Source organism: Gekko japonicus, unplaced genomic scaffold (assembly GCF_001447785.1).
Source record: "Gekko japonicus isolate JY-2015 unplaced genomic scaffold, Gekko_japonicus_V1.1 scaffold815, whole genome shotgun sequence".
Lineage (NCBI taxonomy): Eukaryota > Metazoa > Chordata > Lepidosauria > Squamata > Gekkonidae > Gekko > Gekko japonicus.
Genome location: NW_015161974.1, coordinates 214,665 through 234,751, shown reverse-complemented (window position 1 = coordinate 234,751; position 20,087 = coordinate 214,665). Strand labels below are relative to the sequence as shown.

The 20,087-nt window shown below is 45.3% G+C and overlaps 1 protein-coding gene across 1 annotated transcript in view; it reads left to right on the top strand.

Annotated features, from left to right (window-relative positions):
- The window catches only part of RFWD3 (ring finger and WD repeat domain 3), a 20,695-nt gene extending 2,972 nt beyond the window's left edge, over positions 1–17,723 (top strand). The window contains exons 2-12 of the mRNA XM_015429708.1: positions 2,081–2,301; positions 4,022–4,113; positions 4,204–4,404; positions 6,817–6,908; positions 8,179–8,293; positions 13,033–13,261; positions 13,407–13,557; positions 13,757–13,933; positions 14,642–14,856; positions 16,250–16,467; positions 17,156–17,723. Coding sequence (XP_015285194.1) covers positions 2,081–2,301; positions 4,022–4,113; positions 4,204–4,404; positions 6,817–6,908; positions 8,179–8,293; positions 13,033–13,261; positions 13,407–13,557; positions 13,757–13,933; positions 14,642–14,856; positions 16,250–16,467; positions 17,156–17,299 — 1,855 coding nt within the window. The 3' untranslated portion in view covers positions 17,300–17,723. The remainder of the gene's footprint in view (positions 1–2,080; positions 2,302–4,021; positions 4,114–4,203; positions 4,405–6,816; positions 6,909–8,178; positions 8,294–13,032; positions 13,262–13,406; positions 13,558–13,756; positions 13,934–14,641; positions 14,857–16,249; positions 16,468–17,155) is intronic.
- Positions 17,724–20,087: the final 2,364 nt, after the last annotated feature.

Below are 20,087 nucleotides of genomic sequence, written 5' to 3'. Positions count from 1 at the left end.
AGAATGGACAGAGTGCAGACCGATCAAGAAGAGACAGTAGAACCTCTGAAACATTGTATTGGAGTCCCCGTCTTGGATGATATATTGTTGTGAACACCGATTTTAAATGTAAAATGTAATTGATTGTTTTATCTGGTTTTAGTGTTATGTATGGCAATTGCCTCTTGTTAGCCACCCTGAGCCCATGTGGAAGTGCAGGATATAAGCCAAATAAATAAATAAATAAATGTGTGTCTGTGTGTCTGTGTGTATGTATGCTTGTGTATTGTTTGACTGAGACATCTCCATCAGTAAAAGACATTATATTTTACCAATCATAGTCTCTGTGTCTGTTCTGGTACTTACAGTAAAGGTGGGACTTCTGTACAAACTGGTGTGAACCCTAATTTGCCTATTGCCAATTAATAATCATAACTTCCCCAATATTAATTGAGAATTTAAGGCAATTTGGCTAACACAAGGGTGACCAGCAGTGGCTTTCAGCCAGGATTTCCATCCATATAAGGTGACTGTCTTGCCTTCTCTCTGCACCCTCAAATGTCCCCTCAGATGCTGCTCATTTGGGGCTGCAATGGGAGGAGGGAGGTGAGAAAGTCACAGTCTGCAAGTGGAGATCCTTCTGTCTGCAGCAAAGCTCCATTGGATCCAACCCAATGAATGCATCAGGTAAAAGCCCTTAGACAAGAGCTCATGGGCCAAGGTGAGTAAGTCTTGGCCCATGAATCGCAGCCTGGAACCTACAATAGCTCTGTAAAAACCAGTCTGCCTAGAATGTGTTCTTTTGTTTTGTTTTGTTTTTTTATAAATTTTATTTATAACTTTTACATCACACATGACAGATGCATCGCATACATTAATGTATTCAGGTTATCATGAGTCTATTTTGATAATTATTTTCTATTCATATATAAAATCTATGCCACCTTTAATACTGTGATCCATCATTTAGTGGGATTTGCATAGGTAGTCCTGTGGGTTGAGAGGTGAAAGTGAAAAGGGGGTAAAATCACTTTTTCTGTCTCTTCTGTTAGAAAGGAGCAGTTTCACCCTTCCTCACTGCAGCCTCCTGATCCTTATGACTCTCAGCTCCTGCAAGTCTCTTACCCTTAGCAATAAATGTCAGAAAATGTCAGGAATGTCAGAAAAGACATTCGGGGAGGGGAGTTCAGGAAAGATCTGCAGTCCTTGCATCTGCAGATCAAAGAATCCAACCCGCTGAAAGCGTGCAGGATTATTAAATTTGGGATGTTTGGGCGCAAACATTGAAGAGGATTGGCCTTGTAGGATAATGGCTTGTTTCTTTATTTCTGGGTCTTTCTTCTGGGATTTAACTCCTTTCCCTGGGTTGGAGGCTTAAATCCTGAAATTTTTGCTTGATGAGACCTGAGTTGCTGAAAATTTTCAAATAGGGATTTTTGTCCAGAGTCTCTGGTTTTGTTCAGAACTGTGACGGAAAGGGAAATAGAAGACTCTAGTCTTGTCTTCCTATCTTTCCTTCTCCATTTTGAGGTAAGCTGGTTGAGAGAAAGTTTGGTCCAAGGTCACCCAGTGGCCTTATGCCTGAACATAGCACCCAGGACTGACTTGTCCTAGTAACAACTCTGGTTACTGTACTACAACTGCCTCTTTCTTTCACAACCATTGAATCTCAGGAAGCCACTTTGAACTAGCACTGCTGCTTTAGAAATTTCTTTACCCTTCTCCCTTCAAGTAAGAGTGATCAAGATGTATTTTCTGTCAGTTGCTTGTAATTTGATATAACGGGATATGGATTTGTTCGCTTTCAGCACTTTTTTCTTCTCCCTTCCCTGAAATCTGCTTTCTTGTAAAAAAATAAATAAATCTTCTTCCTTCTGGCTAAGTATAGCAGCTTGTGCAGAGTTCTTGACTCAGCTTGTAACAAAATGTGTGAGTTGGTGGCCATGGTGGCACTCCAACTTGTTGTTTTAGACTGCAATTAAATATGTCTGACTCAAATTCTTGAGTGTGTGGCTTGGAAAATTGTGACTGACATTCTTCTGTCCAATCTGCCTGAGTCAATAATAATCCGCACTTCTTGGCTTTGTTCCTTGGCTTCTAGACCCGCAGCAGCATTGAATGCTTACTTCCTTAGCAGGATTGAAGCAGCAGCAGCCACATCAAATCTCTCAGCAGGCCATGGTAGGCACAGCTCAGATGAGACTGTGGTTCTTAGTGACTCTGACAGTGACAGCAGCAGCTTGACTGAAGTGGAAGAGGAGGAGGAGGGTGAGGTACCTGCAGGAACCCTTGAAGAGGCACCTGGACCATCCAACTTGGGAGGTTTGTATTGGTTCTACATCTTCATGAAAGCCTAAAACCGGGGACATTGTTTATCTCTGTCCAGAGTACTCTATTTGTGTGCCACGTTCCTAAACCTCTTGAAATGTGCTCGGGACAAATATGCACATGCTTATCCTATTTGTTTCCTCAGAAGAATCCAGATGAGTTTCAGAAGAAGGGTGTCGTAACCAAATGGTAAACGGTTTGTTTCATGGCAGAGCAGGGATTTGGATGACATTGTAAGTCAGTCTTCTGAGTTGTAGGGAAGAACTGTGCAGGGTGTTCCAGGTTTGATTTTTTTGACCTATACTGTTAAAAGACTCTTGGATTCTGAAAGTTGTTGTTGTTGTTATTTTATTATTATTTTGCCCACACCCTGGAGAACTGTTGCCTCTCAAAAGCAGACATAATGGACCAAGGGTCTGACTGCATGAAACAGTTTTGCATGTTCATGTGACAAACATATCACAGTTCAGAGTTTGTGTGACGACCCCTTTACTGGGGAGGTCTGGTTTCCCTTTAAAAGTGTTCTTTATGTTTTTCTCTACTCGGTAATCCGGTTGCCACCAGGAAATTTATAAGGCTTTCCAAACCTTTATAATATAATATTTCTACCAATGGGTAGGTGGATCGAGATTTTAGGCTTTCAAGGAACTATGTGGTCTGAGGAAGGATTCTTTCCAGAGCTGGTATACTTGAATGAAATAGGATTTATTTAAAGCATAAATATGAGGGTAGAACCATGTAACTAGTAAAGTAGGTATAACACACAGTCTGCTCCCTACTGACAGGGATTTTTCCTTAGGTAACTTTGTAACGCTTTTCCCTTCAGGCCATATACGGTTACTGTTTCTTTATACGTCAACTTTTCATAACACACAGAACTTAATCTCTTGTATCACACACAAGAAGGTCTCTCCTTCAGACCTCAGAACAAACTAACTGCTTAACTTATCCCATACACAGCACTTAACAACTCTCTCTGTCTTCATCAACTGTCATATCGCTAACTGACACTCTTGACTGACATATCTGCTCATCCACACAGAATCATTTCCAAAACCCCTCCCCCTCTCTGTCACTCACCAATCATACCACTTGCCGGTTCCAAGCACTCTAGATTATCACACAGCCATGCAAACCAAACTTTTAAAGACACACACACACAAATAAACATGAAATCGCCACAGTTTGAATCCTAACTTTAACACAGCTTTGTAAAGATAGCTTCCTGCCAAAAAATGACATTCCAGTAATTTCTTAGTGCTTGTGTCACTGCTTAAGATTAATACATACATGCAAAGTCCTGTTCAGTTTGTGAGGACAAAGATTTGTGTTTAGTACATGATGAGATATGGGAAGCCAGTGGAGGGATGTAAAGGGAGCATCTTATGCTCTGAGTACTGGAAAACGAATTATTTCAGCAATGGCATTGTTAATACCACTTTTTTGTCATTTTGTGTTGTTGCCTATTGTACAGCCTGTGAATTTATTTGCTGTTCTTGATAAAAAGCCTGATCCCTGGATATTTTTGGTGTGTGTTTCTTCTCTTCTTCCCATGATAGCAGTGGCTTTATGCTTCATTTTGAGATTCTCTTTCTCTGAGGTGGTTATTCAGTTGACTTACACATGACTGTCCATTCTGCCTTTAGTGTGACAGTAAATGGTTATGTGGCACTAATTGTGGTCTCATCCCATTCCTTTTATTTCTCATCTGCAGTCTCTAATGCAACACAAATGGATCCTCCTGCAGGCAATGCCAGTGAGCCAGGGCATCCAGAACCTAGAGAAGCAACTGCCCAGCAGAAGAAGGTGGGAGGGAGGAGCTAAGATGAGGGTTCTGCTGATTCCAACTCAGAACTACCTTCACCTGACTTCTTATTTCATGCCATCTTGTTTCAGAAAAGTCCTTTAAAGGGAGCCAATCCTGCAGCATCTGTGACCCCCTCAGAGGAAGAGGAGAGTGGTGATACCTGTGCAATCTGCTTTGAAGAGTGGACTAATGCAGGGGGGCACCGTCTCTCTGCCCTGCGGTGTGGGCATCTCTTTGGCTATAGCTGCATTGAGAGGTGGCTGAAGGGGCAGCCAGGCAAATGCCCTCAGGTAAAGGCTTTGCCAGGGACTGACTCCTGGTAACTGCGCTTCACAATTAGAAGTGATCTAGCTGAGGAGGGCAGGAAAGAGGGAGGTAGTGGAGGATTTAAAATGCTTAACAAGCTCAACAACTTCTTCCTGGAATGGATTTCACCATCAGGAGAGGCTAAGAATTCATGTCCCTATCAACTGACACCTTAAAAAACAATACCCCCATTGGACTCAAGATAGAGGGATATATATCATTCCTATTCTTACGAAGATGAATCTTCCTTTGCAACCTTGGGTGCTTTCAGTATTGTTATCTGATTCAAATGCCGATGGACTGATAACAGCTAACGTGGCACGATAATATAAAACAAACAAACAAACAAAAATACTGTGATGGATGCCAGGCTTCCAAGGAAGGAAATGCTGCAGGTTGTTCCTATGTTAAACTGTTCCCTGAGCTTGGGAGGGTGTGTTTTTTGGTAATACTTATACATTCCCCTTCTTAAGTAAAACCCCATTGCTTTACACCCCTGTCCTCAATACAATCTTGTGAGTAGCTGTTTTCTCTGTGTCAGCATAGTCTGTTCCCCCAACTTGCCTCCCCTTAATTTTCATTCTGTGTTCCTGCAGCCTTATCTCCTGTGACATATCCTCTGTTGAGATGTAAAATCCCGCTCCCTGCTTTTCAAGTAGAAACATTGCCACACTACATACCTTACAGCAATTAAAAACCAATATGTATATCAAAATATGTTTTGGTGACCTCAGCTGGCTGCTGCCTCCTCTACCCTTATGGATGGCACTCAACAGTTGGTAGGAGGGAAGGGTTTTTTCTGGAGTGGGATCTAGACATGATGGACAGATGTTTGTCTGTTTCTTCTTTCCCTCCAAAATGTCATTGGGAAGCTGGAAGGAAGGGCGTGTTCTGTTGGGTTTTTTTTTCAGGCACTGTGGTGGGTTTGCCTGGTGGTTGCTTCCTCTCCCTCTCAATTTAATTTTATTTAGAATTCTCATTTCCCTCCTCTGAATTCCAACCCAGTTTTGTATGATGTTTGCTGGGCAGGCTAATGGCAGAGTTTGCCAATGAGATAATGCTGTTGTTGAATTGCAGGGGCAGGGTGCAAGTGTGGTGTGCTGAAACAGAGACCCAACTGTTTTGAAGTGGTTTGGTGTTTTTCCTGGGATGAATAAGGTTAACAATTCTGTGGCTGTTGGCAGGAAGTGCAGACATAAAGACTGCATGTGTAGGTAGTAATAATTTTGGATCACTTTCAGTTCTCGAAGCCCAAGAATACTGTAAATTGCTCAAAGGGGTGCAACCTCCTACATCAGTGCTTGACCCTTGCTCTCCTTGGCTTGTTGCTACTTGCTGAGGGAGGTGGATGGAAGAGCAGCAGGTTGAGTCCAAAGAGTGGCCAGTGCCTTCTTAAGGGAAATAATTGTTCCAACCTCCTTGAAAGAACAGCCCCTCCTTTAAAAAGTGCCCCTGGACCCAAAGATTTTCATAACTGCCACACCGGTTTTGCAGTCCAAGGTTGGAGGCTTGGGTCTCCTTAGTGGTGCAGAGTGCCTTCAGTTGGTGCATCAGCTGTGGCACTTGCCTTGAGAAGCATGATTTGACCATGAGTACCCATGCTCTGGTCGCATCAAATGGTGCCAAATGCAACAGCCAGATCACAGACTGGCACAGAAAGTGGGAGGCTGAATCTGCTAGCTTTAAAGGGACTGTGCCGGTTTGCCATTTGCTTCTGAGCACAATTCCACAATTCCACAATTCCTTTGAAGCCCATTATTGGCCTGAGATCAAGGCTTTTGAAGGACTACACACTGTCAATGGAGGTTATAATCAAACGCCCTGTTCTGTTTGTTTCCGCTTTCTGTGGCTAGGTGGGTGTTTACCAGAGATGCTACATTTTCTTTGGTCACATCTCACTTTAGTGTCTAACCTAACTAGCTTTAGTGCTGTGTGAAGACTTTTTTAATTCACCCAGGTTAACACACACACACACCCCCCCCGGTTCACTTCTGGTTGAAAAGGATAGTGTTACATGCTGGCCACTTGTAACAGTATTTTTTTTAAATATTATTTTTGTGGACAGTTATTAATGTTTTAAGCCATCTTGGAAGCATCATCGGAAAATGTGTGGGTTGTGATTTTTAAAACAATAGTCTCCCTGATGGTTTAGGAGTGCTACTAGAAACAGTGGATATTGGTGTGCAGATCAGGTGACTGTGTATGCCCCCCCCCCCATCCACCAGCTCTAAAAGCATCTCCTTGAAAGGGGTGGGTGGGTACCAATAGCGTTATCACTTGGATTATTGGCAGTCATCGAAGAAATAGCAGCAAGCAGCAGATGGCCTTGGTTCTCCATGAGTGCTTCCAGCTGAGTGGCACAGCAGCATCAATTCTTCTTATTCCTTTCTTTTTAGTGCAATAAGAAAGCCAAGCGGTCAGATATTGTGGTCCTTTATGCCCGCACTCTGAAAGCATTGGACACTAGTGAACAGGAATACATGAAAAGGTATGTATAATCTGCTTCCTTTCTATCCAGTTGGGAAAACGCAGTTGGTATGATCTTCGCCAACTGTTGTGGAGACCTTTAGTTTGCTTTGTTTTTAGTTGTGTCTGGTATGAAGATGGAAGCCTATATTGCAGATACTTCCAGTGTAAGTTTGGGTTCAAGGGCGAATCCAGGGTTTGAATGCCTGCTTCTGTTGATGCCTTTTAAAAAAAAAATCTTTTTTTGGTGCTGGTATGTATTTAAAACCAAATAATATCCTAAGAAAGGCCCTGCTGAATTAGACCAATAGTCCAGCATCCTGTTTCTCACAGTGACCAACCAAATGCCTCACCAGGGGCACAAGCAAAGTCTCCCTGTCACGCAGAGATATCACTTCCTTTTGAACCTGGCAACTTCACTTAGCTCTCATTGATAAGTTTATCCTCTAGATATTTCTGAATGCCATACTGAAGCCATCTAAGCTAGTTGTCATCACTGCATCTTGTGGCAGTAAGTTCTACAAAGTAATTATGTGTTACATGGGCTACTCTTATCTTGTCCACTCTTAATGTATTACACATTAACTTAAATTGGTGCCTCTAAGTTCTAGTACTTGGGGAGAGGGAGAAAAAAAGCTCTGATTCTAGGTTGAACCTAGACTAAATTTTCCACTAATGGAAGAGGAGGTGTCATTTCTCCTAATTCCCCGTTCCTGCTGCAGACCCCGATTTGTTTTTCATATGATTCCAAAGTGTCCCCTGCCCCCCAGGAGCAGTATTGGGCTGCAGTGGGTGAGGAAAGGCAGGAAAATTCTATTAGGAAAATTTAATCTGGATTCAACCCTCAGGGATTTTTTGTCCAGCCTGAGCACCATTTTACAAATCTCCATTGTGTCCCCACTTCATTATCTTTGCTAAATAGAAGAGCCCCAAATTCTGGCATTTCCATAAAGGGATGATGCTCCAACCCCTTGATCATTTTGGTATTATAATCTTGTTGCAACTTTTCTAGCTCTACAGTATCCTTTTGAAGCTAGATAATTGGTCTATTGAGTTGAATCTTTTGCGGGTTACTGTTTAGATGGTTGCATAATCCTACACCCAAATATCATTATCTAAAATTATGCCTCCAACAGCTCTTGAGCGTCTTACAATTTTCCAATAGAAAAAAAGGCGCTCTCTGCCTTATCAGGATGTATAGAATGTTGGGCAGTGAGCTTGGCTAATGAACTCCTTCAGAGTAGCAGAGTCCTAATCTCAGCTGTTAAAGATAAAGTGCTTTTCTTCTGCAGCTCTCTGGAAAAGGAACAGATGCTACGAAGAAAAGCAGAGCTGGAATCTGCTCAGAGCCGACTCCAGCTGCAGGTCTTGACAGAAGAGTGTACCAAACTTCGGCAGCAAGTCCAGGTAGGTTTAGCCACAACCCACCAATGCAGGATCTTTTAATTTGTTATCTATCTCCTTCTTATGATTTTTTTCCAAAGGCAACCAACGAGCCATTTATATGAGAGCATTTCCTGCTTTGTCAGCAGAAGAATGAAGAATAGAAGAGCTGTTCTGTTTGGCTCCTTTATCACAGCAGAGTTTGCGCTTCAGTTGAAGATTCTTAGTAGATCAGGGGTGCCAAAAACATTATTGTTCCAGCTTGAAATCTGAACCTGGTGAATTGTGCAATAAGCAGTTCTCTAGTGTGGATGGTTTTGCTCAGAACTGGATAGATCTTCGACGTGGTCTCTGTGCTTCACACCTATGGGATCTAGTGCGCACACGCTGGATCGATCAGTGCTGTAGCAAGCTCTTTTAACAGATTTTCGCGCCCAGTCCCTCGGGCATGCGCAGGAACCCCACTGCACATGCCCAGAGGGGTGGGCGCGGACATCCCGCCAGTTCCTTTCTTACCGCCACGTTGAATAGACCTATTATTTGGTCCAATCGGTTCGCTGTTAGCTTTCAGCTCACAGCTCTTAGGAATTATTTCCAAACTTTCTTTTACTTTAATTTTTGGTTGTTTGTTCTTCAAAAACAGTTAAAAAAAACCTGTGCGCGTTTCTCCAATCAAACGTGAAAAAAACTTGCTGCGCGCCTTAAAGTGGTGCTGCTTGAATCGGCCCTTGCTCCTGCCTCAGCGATGGAGGAGAGACCATCTACTCGACAGCTCCGACATCGAGGCCTGCCTCCGATGTCGACCGCCCGACGCTGAAGCTCCCGACATCGAAGGCACAATCGTCCGCTTCCACGCCAGTCAAAAAGAAGGCTAAGGCAAGTAAGGATCATAAGTCCGCGAAGAAGGGCACCTCCAAGTCCCTGAAGGCAGCGAAGAAGGGGAAGGAAGCGGTGTCTGCACTGGGTGATACCCCTAAAGTGCCTCCCACTCCAACGGCAGTATCGATATCGGAGGCCCAAGTCCCTCTACCGATACCGACCACCCAACTATTGGATTCCCCCATCCAACAAATGGAGCGTCCTTACTCCGACATTGAAACGGTAGAGCTCCTAAGTCATCAAATGGATGCAGAGCCTTCTCCGTCTCCTTCCCTGTCGTCAACATCGACGGTATCGGAAGCTCCCGACATCGATCCACATCGGCACCGATATACTTCATGCGACGTGCAGCGTCACCCTCCACGTTTGGTCACTCAATCTGTCGATATCGACAACAGAGTCTACAGGGACGGCTCTCGCAGACAGGCTACTGCTTTGTCTCCAAGACGTCCACAGTCCAGAGGTCGCTCCCCAAGAGTCTTCCTGCCCCCTCAACCACCAATGTTGTGGGATCAACGACAGTTGAGGTACTTGTACGGGGCTTATCCACCATCCATGCCATGGTTGACTCCGGCGGGCTATTCTGATTGGGATCGCTATTCGTCCCACTCTGTTCATAGGTCGAGATCACCCCACAAGTCGAGACCTTCAGCATCTCTGTCACGTCCTCCTGTAGTCGATCCTTCCCACCATACTCTGGAACCAAGACGTCCTCTTAACCCTCCGGTCACTCCAACCCCGGTCGTCGTCCAAACTAAACCCATAACTTGTCAACAGGACACTTTGGTCCAAATACCACAACAAGACTCCTCTGACTTCATAGAAGAGGACTCAGATACAGAGGCATCTGAGGCTCATACCTCTCCTGACCATACATCTCCCAACCAGGATGTTGCTGAGGACTTACCCGTATCCCCATCCGACAACCTTACATCTTACACAGATCTAGTCAAAAGAATGGCCCACTCTTTAGGACTCTCTGTCGTCCAGCAACATCCATAGGCAATGGATGCAGTTTATGATATAGTTCTGCTAGATTCCTCTTCCACCTTATTGCCCATGTCTTCAGTCCTTCTGCAGGCAGCAAAGACACCATGGCTAAAACCTTCGTCTGCTCCTGTGTCCACAAGGCGACTGGACCATATGTACAGGGTACAAGAGGCAGATGCTGAATTTCTATTCAAACACCCTCAGCCAAACTCTATGGTGATTACATCTTCCTCCAAATCCAAGAGGACGCATTCCGCTCCTTCTGACAAGGAAGGAAGGAAATTAGATGCCTTCGGCAGGCACTTCTACTCCACGGGAGCATTGGGAGTCAAAGCCACTAACTACCTGGCCTGTATGAACCGGTATCAATACACTCTCTGGGAACGGTTCTTAGAACTCCTCAGCCACCTCCCTGACGACAAACGTCAAGCAGCCAGAGTCATACAAAAAGACGGCATGGTGTTGGCAAAACAACAGCTACTAAACTAAACTACTACTAAACTAAACTACTACTACTAAACTACTACTAAACATGTCATCGAGGCATCTTCCAGAACGATGGCCTCTGCAATAGCTCTCAGAAGACATTCCTGGCTCTGCAACACTAATCTCCCGATAGATACTAGATCTTATGTGTAAGATCTCCCTTTTGATGGCCTGGGGCTTTTCAATGCTACCACTGATTCTACTCTACGAAAGTTAGATAAAAGCATAAAGGCTTCTCGAGCTCTAGGAGTCTCTTCTTCGTCAAAACAACAATACTGGCCCCGCACCTGGTCGAGGTCCTGGCAGAGGCGTACCTCAACTCATCTCTCTCCAGACACACGATGGAGACCACGAATGTCTTCGGGAGGCCAAAGACCCACCTTTCAGAAACCGAAATTCGGTTCCGGACAACAAGCTTCCCGCACCAAACAGTCCAAATCCTCCAAGCAGGGTTTTTGACTGCCCTGTCACCGAGTCAGCTCCTACCCGTCTGTTTCCCTTTCTTCACGCTTGGTGTCTCATCACCTTGGACGAGTGGGTGCTTTCCATCTTGACCCGAGGCTACAAAATTCAGTTCCACGAGAACCCCAATATTCCTGTCGTCATCTCCACGCCCCCTTCCCCAACTCTCCTTGAGGAGGTGCCCGTCCTTCTGCAGAAGGGAGCCATCGAACATGTTCCACCACACCTCCAAGGGGTGGGATTTTATTCCCGATACTTCACAGTCCCAAAGAGAGACGGAGGCGTTCGACCCATATTAGATCTAAGGGAACTGAACCGTTTTATGACCTACCACCGCTTCCGCATGGTATCCCTACAACAGATCATGCCGTTGCTTCGGAAACACGTCTGGATGGCCACCCTCAACCTCCAAGACACATATTTCCACCTTACTATCCACCTTACTATCCACCCCTATCCACCACCAATACCTCCGCTTTGTGATTCGTCAACAGCACTACCAGTATACGGCCCTTCCATTCGGCCTGTCCAGCGCCCCAAGGGTCTTCACAAAGACTATGATTGTGGTTGCAGCTTTCCTCCATCTCCGGGGTATCTCCATCTACCCGTACATAGACGATTGGCTTCTGGTAGCACCTTCCAAGGATGCCCTGGTCTCAAACGTCACAGAGACTCTGGCACTATTGGAGAATCTGGGCCTACAAGTCAATCGACAAAAGTCTCAATTGTGCCCAGTCCAGAGAATACAGTACATCGGCACTATACTGGATTCCAAGACATGCATGGCTTACCTGCCCCACGACAGGGCGGCAGATATCATTTCCTTAGCCACCGTCGTCCGTACCCAACCCTCCATCACTGCCTTCCAAATTCAGAGGCTGCTTGTCCTGATGGCTGCAACTACGTCGTTTCTTGTCTTTGCCAGACTCAAAATGCGTCCTCTCCTTTTCTACCTCAGTAGAACACACCCAACTAGACGAGACTCACAACTGTTTGTCTTTTACGCGTCAGCACGACTGGGCACTCGCATCACGGCCCAGCGTCTGTCAAAGTGGATTGTGGGTCTCATCCGTCTGTGTTACCAGATCGCCAAACAGCCATTGCTTGGCCCTATCAGGGCTCATTCTACCAGGGCTGTCGCGACTTTCACTGCCTTCCTCCAGGGAGTACCACTATCAGACATTTGCAAAGCCGCTACGTGGGCCACGCCTAATACCTTCATAAGGCACTATGCCCTAGACATCCGTACGAACACCAATACCAACATGGGACGTCACATTCTGTCTTCAGCTACGCAATAAAAGACCTGCCAGCAACCTCCTCCAGGTAGGCTACTGCTCGCTAATCTCCCATGGGTGTGAAGCACAGGGACCACGTCGAAGATAGGCAGGTTGCTTACCAGTAACTGGTGATCTTTGAGTGGTCATCTGTGCATTCACACCACCCGCCCTCCTTCCTCGCTGCTGTCAGCTTCTACATTTTCAATAGGGGTTGATTTGCGGCAGTTTGTAGGAACTGGTGGGATGTCCGCACCCACCCCTCTGGGCATGCGCAGTGGGGTTCCTGCGCATGCCTGAGGGACTGGGCGCGAAAATCCGTTAAAAGAGCTTGCTACAGCACCGATCGATCCAGCGCGTGCGCACTAGATCCCATGGGTGTGAATGCACAGATGACCACTCAATAATTTGTATATTATCTTCAAAGTAATCCCTACATAACACAGCAGGGCTTGCTTCCAAGTAATGTCTTATAGTTCTGTGGCTCTAGTCCTGTCTGATGACAAGGAGTGGCCAAGTTAGGTGGCACAATAAGTGAACTACACCTGTTCTAGCAGAAACTTAGGCATGACACTTCCTGCTGTTGAGGCTTGGCTGGAAGCCTCCAGTAATCTGGACTGCATCCTCCACTGTAGTCTGTTCTACCTGACTCTGAGCTTCTCTCCACAGGAATTGAAGGCCCTGATGGCTCAACACCACCCCAGTTCCTCTCAGCAGCCCACCAACTCTCGCTCTGGCCTCCCAGGATGCCCTTCCTCCAGCCAAGGCCACCACAAGTACCATTTTGAGAGCGCCTTTGTGGTATCCCAAGCCGGCAGCTGTCGGGTCATGGCGTACTGTGACGTGCTGAGCTGCCTGGTGATGTCACAGCCCTCTCCTCAGAGCACCCTCATTCCTGGTGAGCTGCCAACTTGGGGGTTAGTCCTTGAGATTAGTAGATGGCAAGGGAGGGCTTTTCTTTTTTTTTTTTGCTCCTTCACATACATACTGTAACAGCCCAGCCCAAAGAGCCATCCCCTGACCAGCTTTGCTTGGTGTCTCAGGTTACGGGATTAAGATGATGAGTGCCGTCAACTTGAACAGCAGCCAGTACATCCCCATCCACAGCAAGCAGATCCGAGGCCTGGCCTTCAGCAACCGTTCAGATGGCTTGCTTGTATCTGTTGCTCTGGACCATACCCTGAAGCTTACAAGGTGAGTGATGAGGCGGCAGGGTGGCTTTCTTTCTCCCCTTTCCTCTGATGAGTGGGTTGGAGGCACTGCTTCTCATTCTGCAAAGGAACTCAGGATGTATCCTTATCTTCTGATACAAATATCTTCAAGGTCACATGGGTAGTTTTCAGGCAACATGTGCTGAAGTGTGGTGCGGACAACTTGTTTTTCCTTCCCTCAGCTTGACAACAAACACTGTTGTGCAGACTTACAATGCAGGCCGTCCTGTCTGGAGCTGTTGCTGGTGCCTCGATAATTCTAATTACATCTACGCTGGACTTGTCAATGGCTCTATCTTGGTGTATGACCTGCGGGACACCACCTCTCATGTCCAGGAGCTAGCTACAGAGAAATCCAGGTATAGCGTCAGTTTCATAAGAGTAGGTTGTTCTCCAAGTTCAAAAATTGAGCATTAATGATGAAGAACATGGGAAATTTTTAATGTTGTGGTTTTTAAAAAAGAAGTATGGTTCTGAAAGCTGCATGAATAATTTTCAAATTTTTGCATAGCAAGGATTTTTAATATAACTTTTTTGGCACAGAATTTGTGGGGCTCTGGGTGCAGCCCAGGGTCACGGTCCTTGGGTCAAAGACAGAGAAGAGAACCAGGCTGAACTCTGTTAACTCCCGGGCTCATCCAGCAAGCTATTCTGCCAGCAGAAGTTTAGTCTCGTCAACTGTACTAGGTGTGGTGTGCAACATTAGTTTCTTCTCCAGCCCTTTGTGCATTATGCTACAGCCTCTCCAGCACTGTAGTTATGCTTAGTCTGGTATCATGCGGGTGGCTGGCTACATCAGAGTTAACGAGCAATGGAAGTTGTCTTACTATGCAATCCTAAACAGAACTACATCATTTTAAGTTGGTTGAGCCAATAGGCTCATAAGGAAGGATGTAACTCTGCTTAGTATTTCACTGTTAAATCAGCTAGAGGACCTGTCTTTATCTCTTTGTGTAGAGTTGTCCTCAGTCTCCTTGTTGGAATGGGAAAGGGTTTTTGGACCCAGCGTAAGGCAAGCAGGATCAGTCTGACCATAGCCATTCTTGCTTTTCCTTTTTTTCCACCAGGTGCCCAGTGGTGTCTTTGTCATACCTGCCTCGAATGGCTTCTGCTGCACTGCCCTATGGTGGACTGGTGTCTGGGACACTTGAAGGAGCCTGTTTCTGGGAGCAGAAGGCCATTGACTCCTACTGGCCTCATCACCTCCCCCTGGAGTCTGGAGGCTGTACTGACCTTCAGACAGAGGCCAGCACGCGGCACTGCCTTGCAACTTTCAGGCCCAGTAAGCTGTCACGTCTGGGTGCAATTGGCCCTTGCAGTGACACCCAAGCTTGGGTGCCTATTACATGCAGGTTGCTTAGAAATTGGCTCTTGCTCTTCTAGGGTTATTGGCTGCAAGTAACAGGATCTGTGCTGTGTCACTTGCTTCTTGACAGAAGTTGTTTTAGGGCTACAGGTCTTCTGTTCTTGGAGATAACCTTAAGGCTTGAGATAGCAGTGGTGGTCATCTCACATTCTCCTTGGTGTTTGAAGTGCTCTGATATGAGGGGTCCGGGTGGAACCTGAGAGAGTTTGACAAGATAGGTCAGAAGCTTTGCTACACGGCTTCTTTTTCCAGCCAGGAAGAGAACAAACAATACTACAGATGTTACAGTGAAGCCAGATCACAAGTAACATTCTTTTGGCAAGATGTTTGGATTAGGCAAGGGTTCAAGGAGTTTGGATGGAAGAGCAGGTTAGTTTTTGCCATCCTGGAGGTTGTCAGTGATCCAAAGCTGCTTTAAAATCTGTTAAACTTCTGCTGGATTTCCGTGGTTACCAATTTGGTGTCTGGGTTCATGCCTGTGAGCAGTCAAGCTCTGTTGGACAAGCCACTGCATGGTTTTGGCCTGTTAAGAGTCAAATAGGTCATAATCTTCATTTGGCAGCTCACAGATCATCCTTTGTTTAGTGAAGCACTCCCACTTTCCTTCTCATCACCATTGCTGCACACTTTCCTCTGCTGCTCATGAATGGGTTTTTGGCAGTCTTGCCCTGGTTGACCTGTTTCTCCGACCTCTCGAAAGGGGAGTAGAGCTTCTAAAGTGACTTTTGGGCATCCCTGTCAGTCCAACTGGGTGAATGTGCAGAGACTTTGCTTACTGTCATGTACCTACTACAGTGTTTTGCTGCTTTGTACAAGGATCTGTCAGCTATGTTTCTAACTCCAGCACTGAGAACAGAGCAGGACATCTCTCAGCCCTTAAGCTTTTTGGACATCCCTTCTTCTTAAACCCTGGTCAGATATTAGGGTAGTCAGAGAGCAGTTGTTCCCTCACAAATCCAGTGTGGGTCAATGAAAGTATGTGCCAGAGGGCATGAAATCCACCTAGGTGGAAGGAAAGAAAGGAAATCACTGATTCATTATCTTCTCCCTTCACAGAACATTATTCTTGTATTCTGTCTCCCACCTTCCCTCTCCAAGTGGAAAGCCACTATCTTAGGGTAATGTATAAGGTTGTGTGCAATCCCAAGGAAAGCTGAGTAGGAGAACAATTCAGGTGATGGCCCTTCAGAGGGATGAGGAGGACTGGCTAGAGCAACCATGTCTATAGGCTTGACTTCTTCCACTGTACATATTGTGTGTTGTTCGAGGCCACTGGAAGTACTCATCACTTTCTCCTTGACTCCCACAGATAGAAACCGCAACTGTTTGCAGTGTGTTGTGATGGAGCTGACCTGTACTCAGCTGACAGAAGCAGCCGATGGCATTGTCTGTTCCTGTCGTCCTGTTCAGACTCTTACTGCAGGCCCAACATGCAAACTCTTGACCAAAAATGCAATCTTCCAGAGTCCAAAAGATGATGGCAGCATCCTCGTGTGTGCTGGGGATGAAGCGTCAAACTCTGCCATGGTATTGTTTCAGGCTTGGGACAGGATGAGTGGGAAATGCCTCCGGATCAATAGAGGAAAATGCTCAAGGCCAGAGTGGTGGAGGGGAGTAGCTTTGCCTGTCAGTTTGTCTACCTCCAAGGATGTGTGACTCTCAGGAGGTCAGAGCTGCTGTAGCTATGGAGTGAGAACTAAGCGATGACTGAGGGATATCTCCCTCTCTGGGTGTCCCCTTGGGGCCACCAGTACCTTTCCCATAGCAAGTAGGGTTCATTCTCATCTTCTCAGGGGCAGGTACTGGGTGAGGTTATCTATTTCCTGCTTTGGGGTCCAAAACTGGCTCATTAAGCACACGTAGACAGTTCCCCAGCTTTGCCCTATTTAACGCACACGTAGCTCCTGGTCAGACAGTTCCCCAGCTTTGCCCTATTTAACTCTTCTTGTTTCATTTGAATCCATCCAAGAATACTGCTGTAATGTTATGCCACGTGGCATGGGATATGGGGACAGAAAGGAAAGTTTTGCTGTGCAGAACGGATTCAGTACCTCTGTATTCTTGTGCTGCCTCCCTTCTGTACATCCTTCCAGTAAGCCTGTTTGTGTGGGATGCCTTTTCCACATCCCGCCCTGCAGGAGTTGGAGGTGCAAAGCTATGTGTTACCCAGAAGGATGCCTGGTGAGTTGTGACCTCTCTTCTCTTTATCCCTCAGCTCTGGGACGCTGGGACTGGCTCCCTGCTGCAGAAGCTCACGGATGACTTACCTGTGTTAGATGTCTGCCCTTACACAGTGAATCACAATAGCTTTCTGGCTACCTTGACGGAGAAAGCAGTGAAGATCTACAGGTGGCAGTGACAACTTCCTCCATTCTTCCTCTAAACTGTGCCAGTTTTTCCCGTGCCAGCTTTGTTGCTAACTGGAGACGGTCCATCTAGAAGACAGGAGTAGACCTGCCTGCACTGCTGTACAAGCAAAACCTTCCACCTCAGGGTAATTTGGCTTGCACTGTCCCGTCCCCCCATCCCCCCCGGTGGCTCATTGGCTGTTTTCTCTCCATTTTTACAGCAAAGCAAATTCCTTGTGGCTTGTTATGGACCTTAGTGATGTCTTCCTGTTAGGTAGCGGTGCCAGATGTCTGATATGAAGTCTTACTCATGGGAATTCATTACTGGCACTTGCTTAATGTTTCTATCCAATTTTAAACAGTTCCATTCCTCATGTGACGGAAAACTAAAAGCAGCTTGAATGGTACTCCTAAAGCCACTTGCTTTTTTAAAATTTCCCCACTGCATCATGAATGAAGCAGGAAAGAACTCTCTTTCTTTTGTTCCAGTCATTAGAAGAAGATGGAAATGTGGCTTTAATAGGTTCTTCCAGCTATGCCTCTCCCCTTTTATCACGATGGTGGGCTTTGGAAAAGGTGCTAATTAAATCTTCTGAGGACTGGCTATTAAATAACACTTTGAATGGAAAAATGTCATTGTGTCCTACTGAAGAATTTAGTAAGACTCAGGGATGATACATGGTTCTTAAATTAATATTATTTCTCCTGAGATTCCTGGAAAGTTTCCAATAAACACTGGACAGAAGGAAGGCCCGTCAGATCATTGGAAGCTGCACCGCTAAATCCATTTGGGGATTAAACTGAAGTGGGGAGACTGGTGTACAGTCTGTTTGTGGAAAAACCACGTTACTGAGAGAAGAAACAAACAGAAGTCCTGTGGCTGTTCCATTTTCTGCTGTGGATTGAAATCGGGTCATATGCTTGTTTGAAAGTTTCATGTTTTGCCAAAGGCAAAAAATCATGCATATGATGCAAACTACAAGACTGATCCAGTCTGAGACCCTTTCTTGGCTTTACATTAAGCCAACAGAAGCTGCAACTGTTTTTGCTACCTGAACTTGATGAGTCACTGATTAAAACCGCAATTTTTTCTCAGAGTATGTACTCTTTAATCTGTACACATGTGTAAAAATGGACATATCTCCTTTGAGCTGTTTTTGTGTAATTGTTTCTTTATATTTTTACACCATGGGAAGAATAAAGAATGTTATAACTATTTCTGTACATGTTGGCATTCCATCCAACAGCTGGGCTTTTTTCCACTGTCCCCCCCCCTCCCCCGTGGGCTGCCCTTGATGAATATTTGGAAGCCTCATTTAGTTGCAGTCAGCATATTACCCCGGTGACATCTACACTGGCTCCATCCTGCCTGCTGGATGTAATACAAAGTGTCGCTTTTGACTTCTTAACGCCTTAATGGCTTCAGCCCAATATACCATCTCTCCTTTGTTACTTGGCCATTTGCTTGCCAAGATCCAACCATATGGGCGTGGAGAGAGTCTGCGGAACTTCCTTCCCTCCAGCCTGGATGCTGTATAATCATGCCGCCCTGGGCTGTACAGGTAGGGCGGGATATAAATCCCAAAAATAAATAAATAAATAATAAATAATTTCCCAAAGAGATGCAATAGTTGTCCTCCTTGGGTCAAAATTATGCAGATGCGGGGGTACTTTCAATTTAATTTAATTGGGTGCTTTATTTTCATTATGCATATGTCAGGGTTTTTTAGTTCTTACCTGTCCTCTTGAGTTCTTTAGCGTGGATGGGTTAGATATAATGTTTCATGTTTGATACTAGAACAAGGATTTAGTATTAAAAGTTGTGAAGCTACAGCTAAAAGTAGTATCTGTTGGCCTAATGAGATCTTGTCTTACACTCAAACATGTGTGTATGTGTGTATTGATCCCTATGAACTTGAGTTCTGTATCTTGTTTCCTTGACTTATCCTTCATTGCAAACAGCTGGTGTTGTACTGATACTGCTGTCTCAGCTTTCTCCATGCTCCTGATGGCAAGGCTGAGGTGCAACACAATCATCTTCAAAGGGCCATGTTACCTTCATGCTTTTCTTTGTATTGTATGTTCCAGCAAATAATGGGTTGTCGTCTGTACCAGAGCAGAGGGGAAGTGGCACATTGCTCGTGTGTTTGTATTAACTTGCACACTTTAAAATTAAAAATGGGCCTGCCAGCGAGAGATGAGGAAATATGGATTGTCACCTAGAGAATTTGTTATGACAAAATTGGGGGATGTTACACTTTAATCCTCTGACTTGCAGTATCTGGAGACAACAGCCGTCTAGAGAAGTTGGAGATCCTACCATTGCAAGATGGTAAATTTGGGTTTTTGTATTAGAGATTTATTTATGGACTGTCTTTCTGAGACTCAAGGTGGATTGCAGAGTACAAAACAATGCAATCATACACCATAAGACATTCAATCTTATGTATTAATTTGGAAGCACTGAGGATCCAGCATCCATCCATGGGATCCAGTTGCTGCTTATGCAGGATGAATCTACCTTTCTTTCCATTGACTCAGACAATTCTTCTCATGGCTTTCTCCAAGGAATCCTAGGAGTTGTGTGGGATACTGCTGAGGATTCTCACAGAGATATTTCACACTGCTCACAGAGATTTCTCGCACTACTCCAAACTACAGTAACTTGGGGTCAGACAGTGATTATTATATCAATTTAAGTATTGGGTATCTCTTTAGGCTACATCCAGATATCAGAAACAAACTGGATTTTGGGACAAACCAGGTTTGCTCTTGGGCTCTCATGTTCCTTCTTTGCAA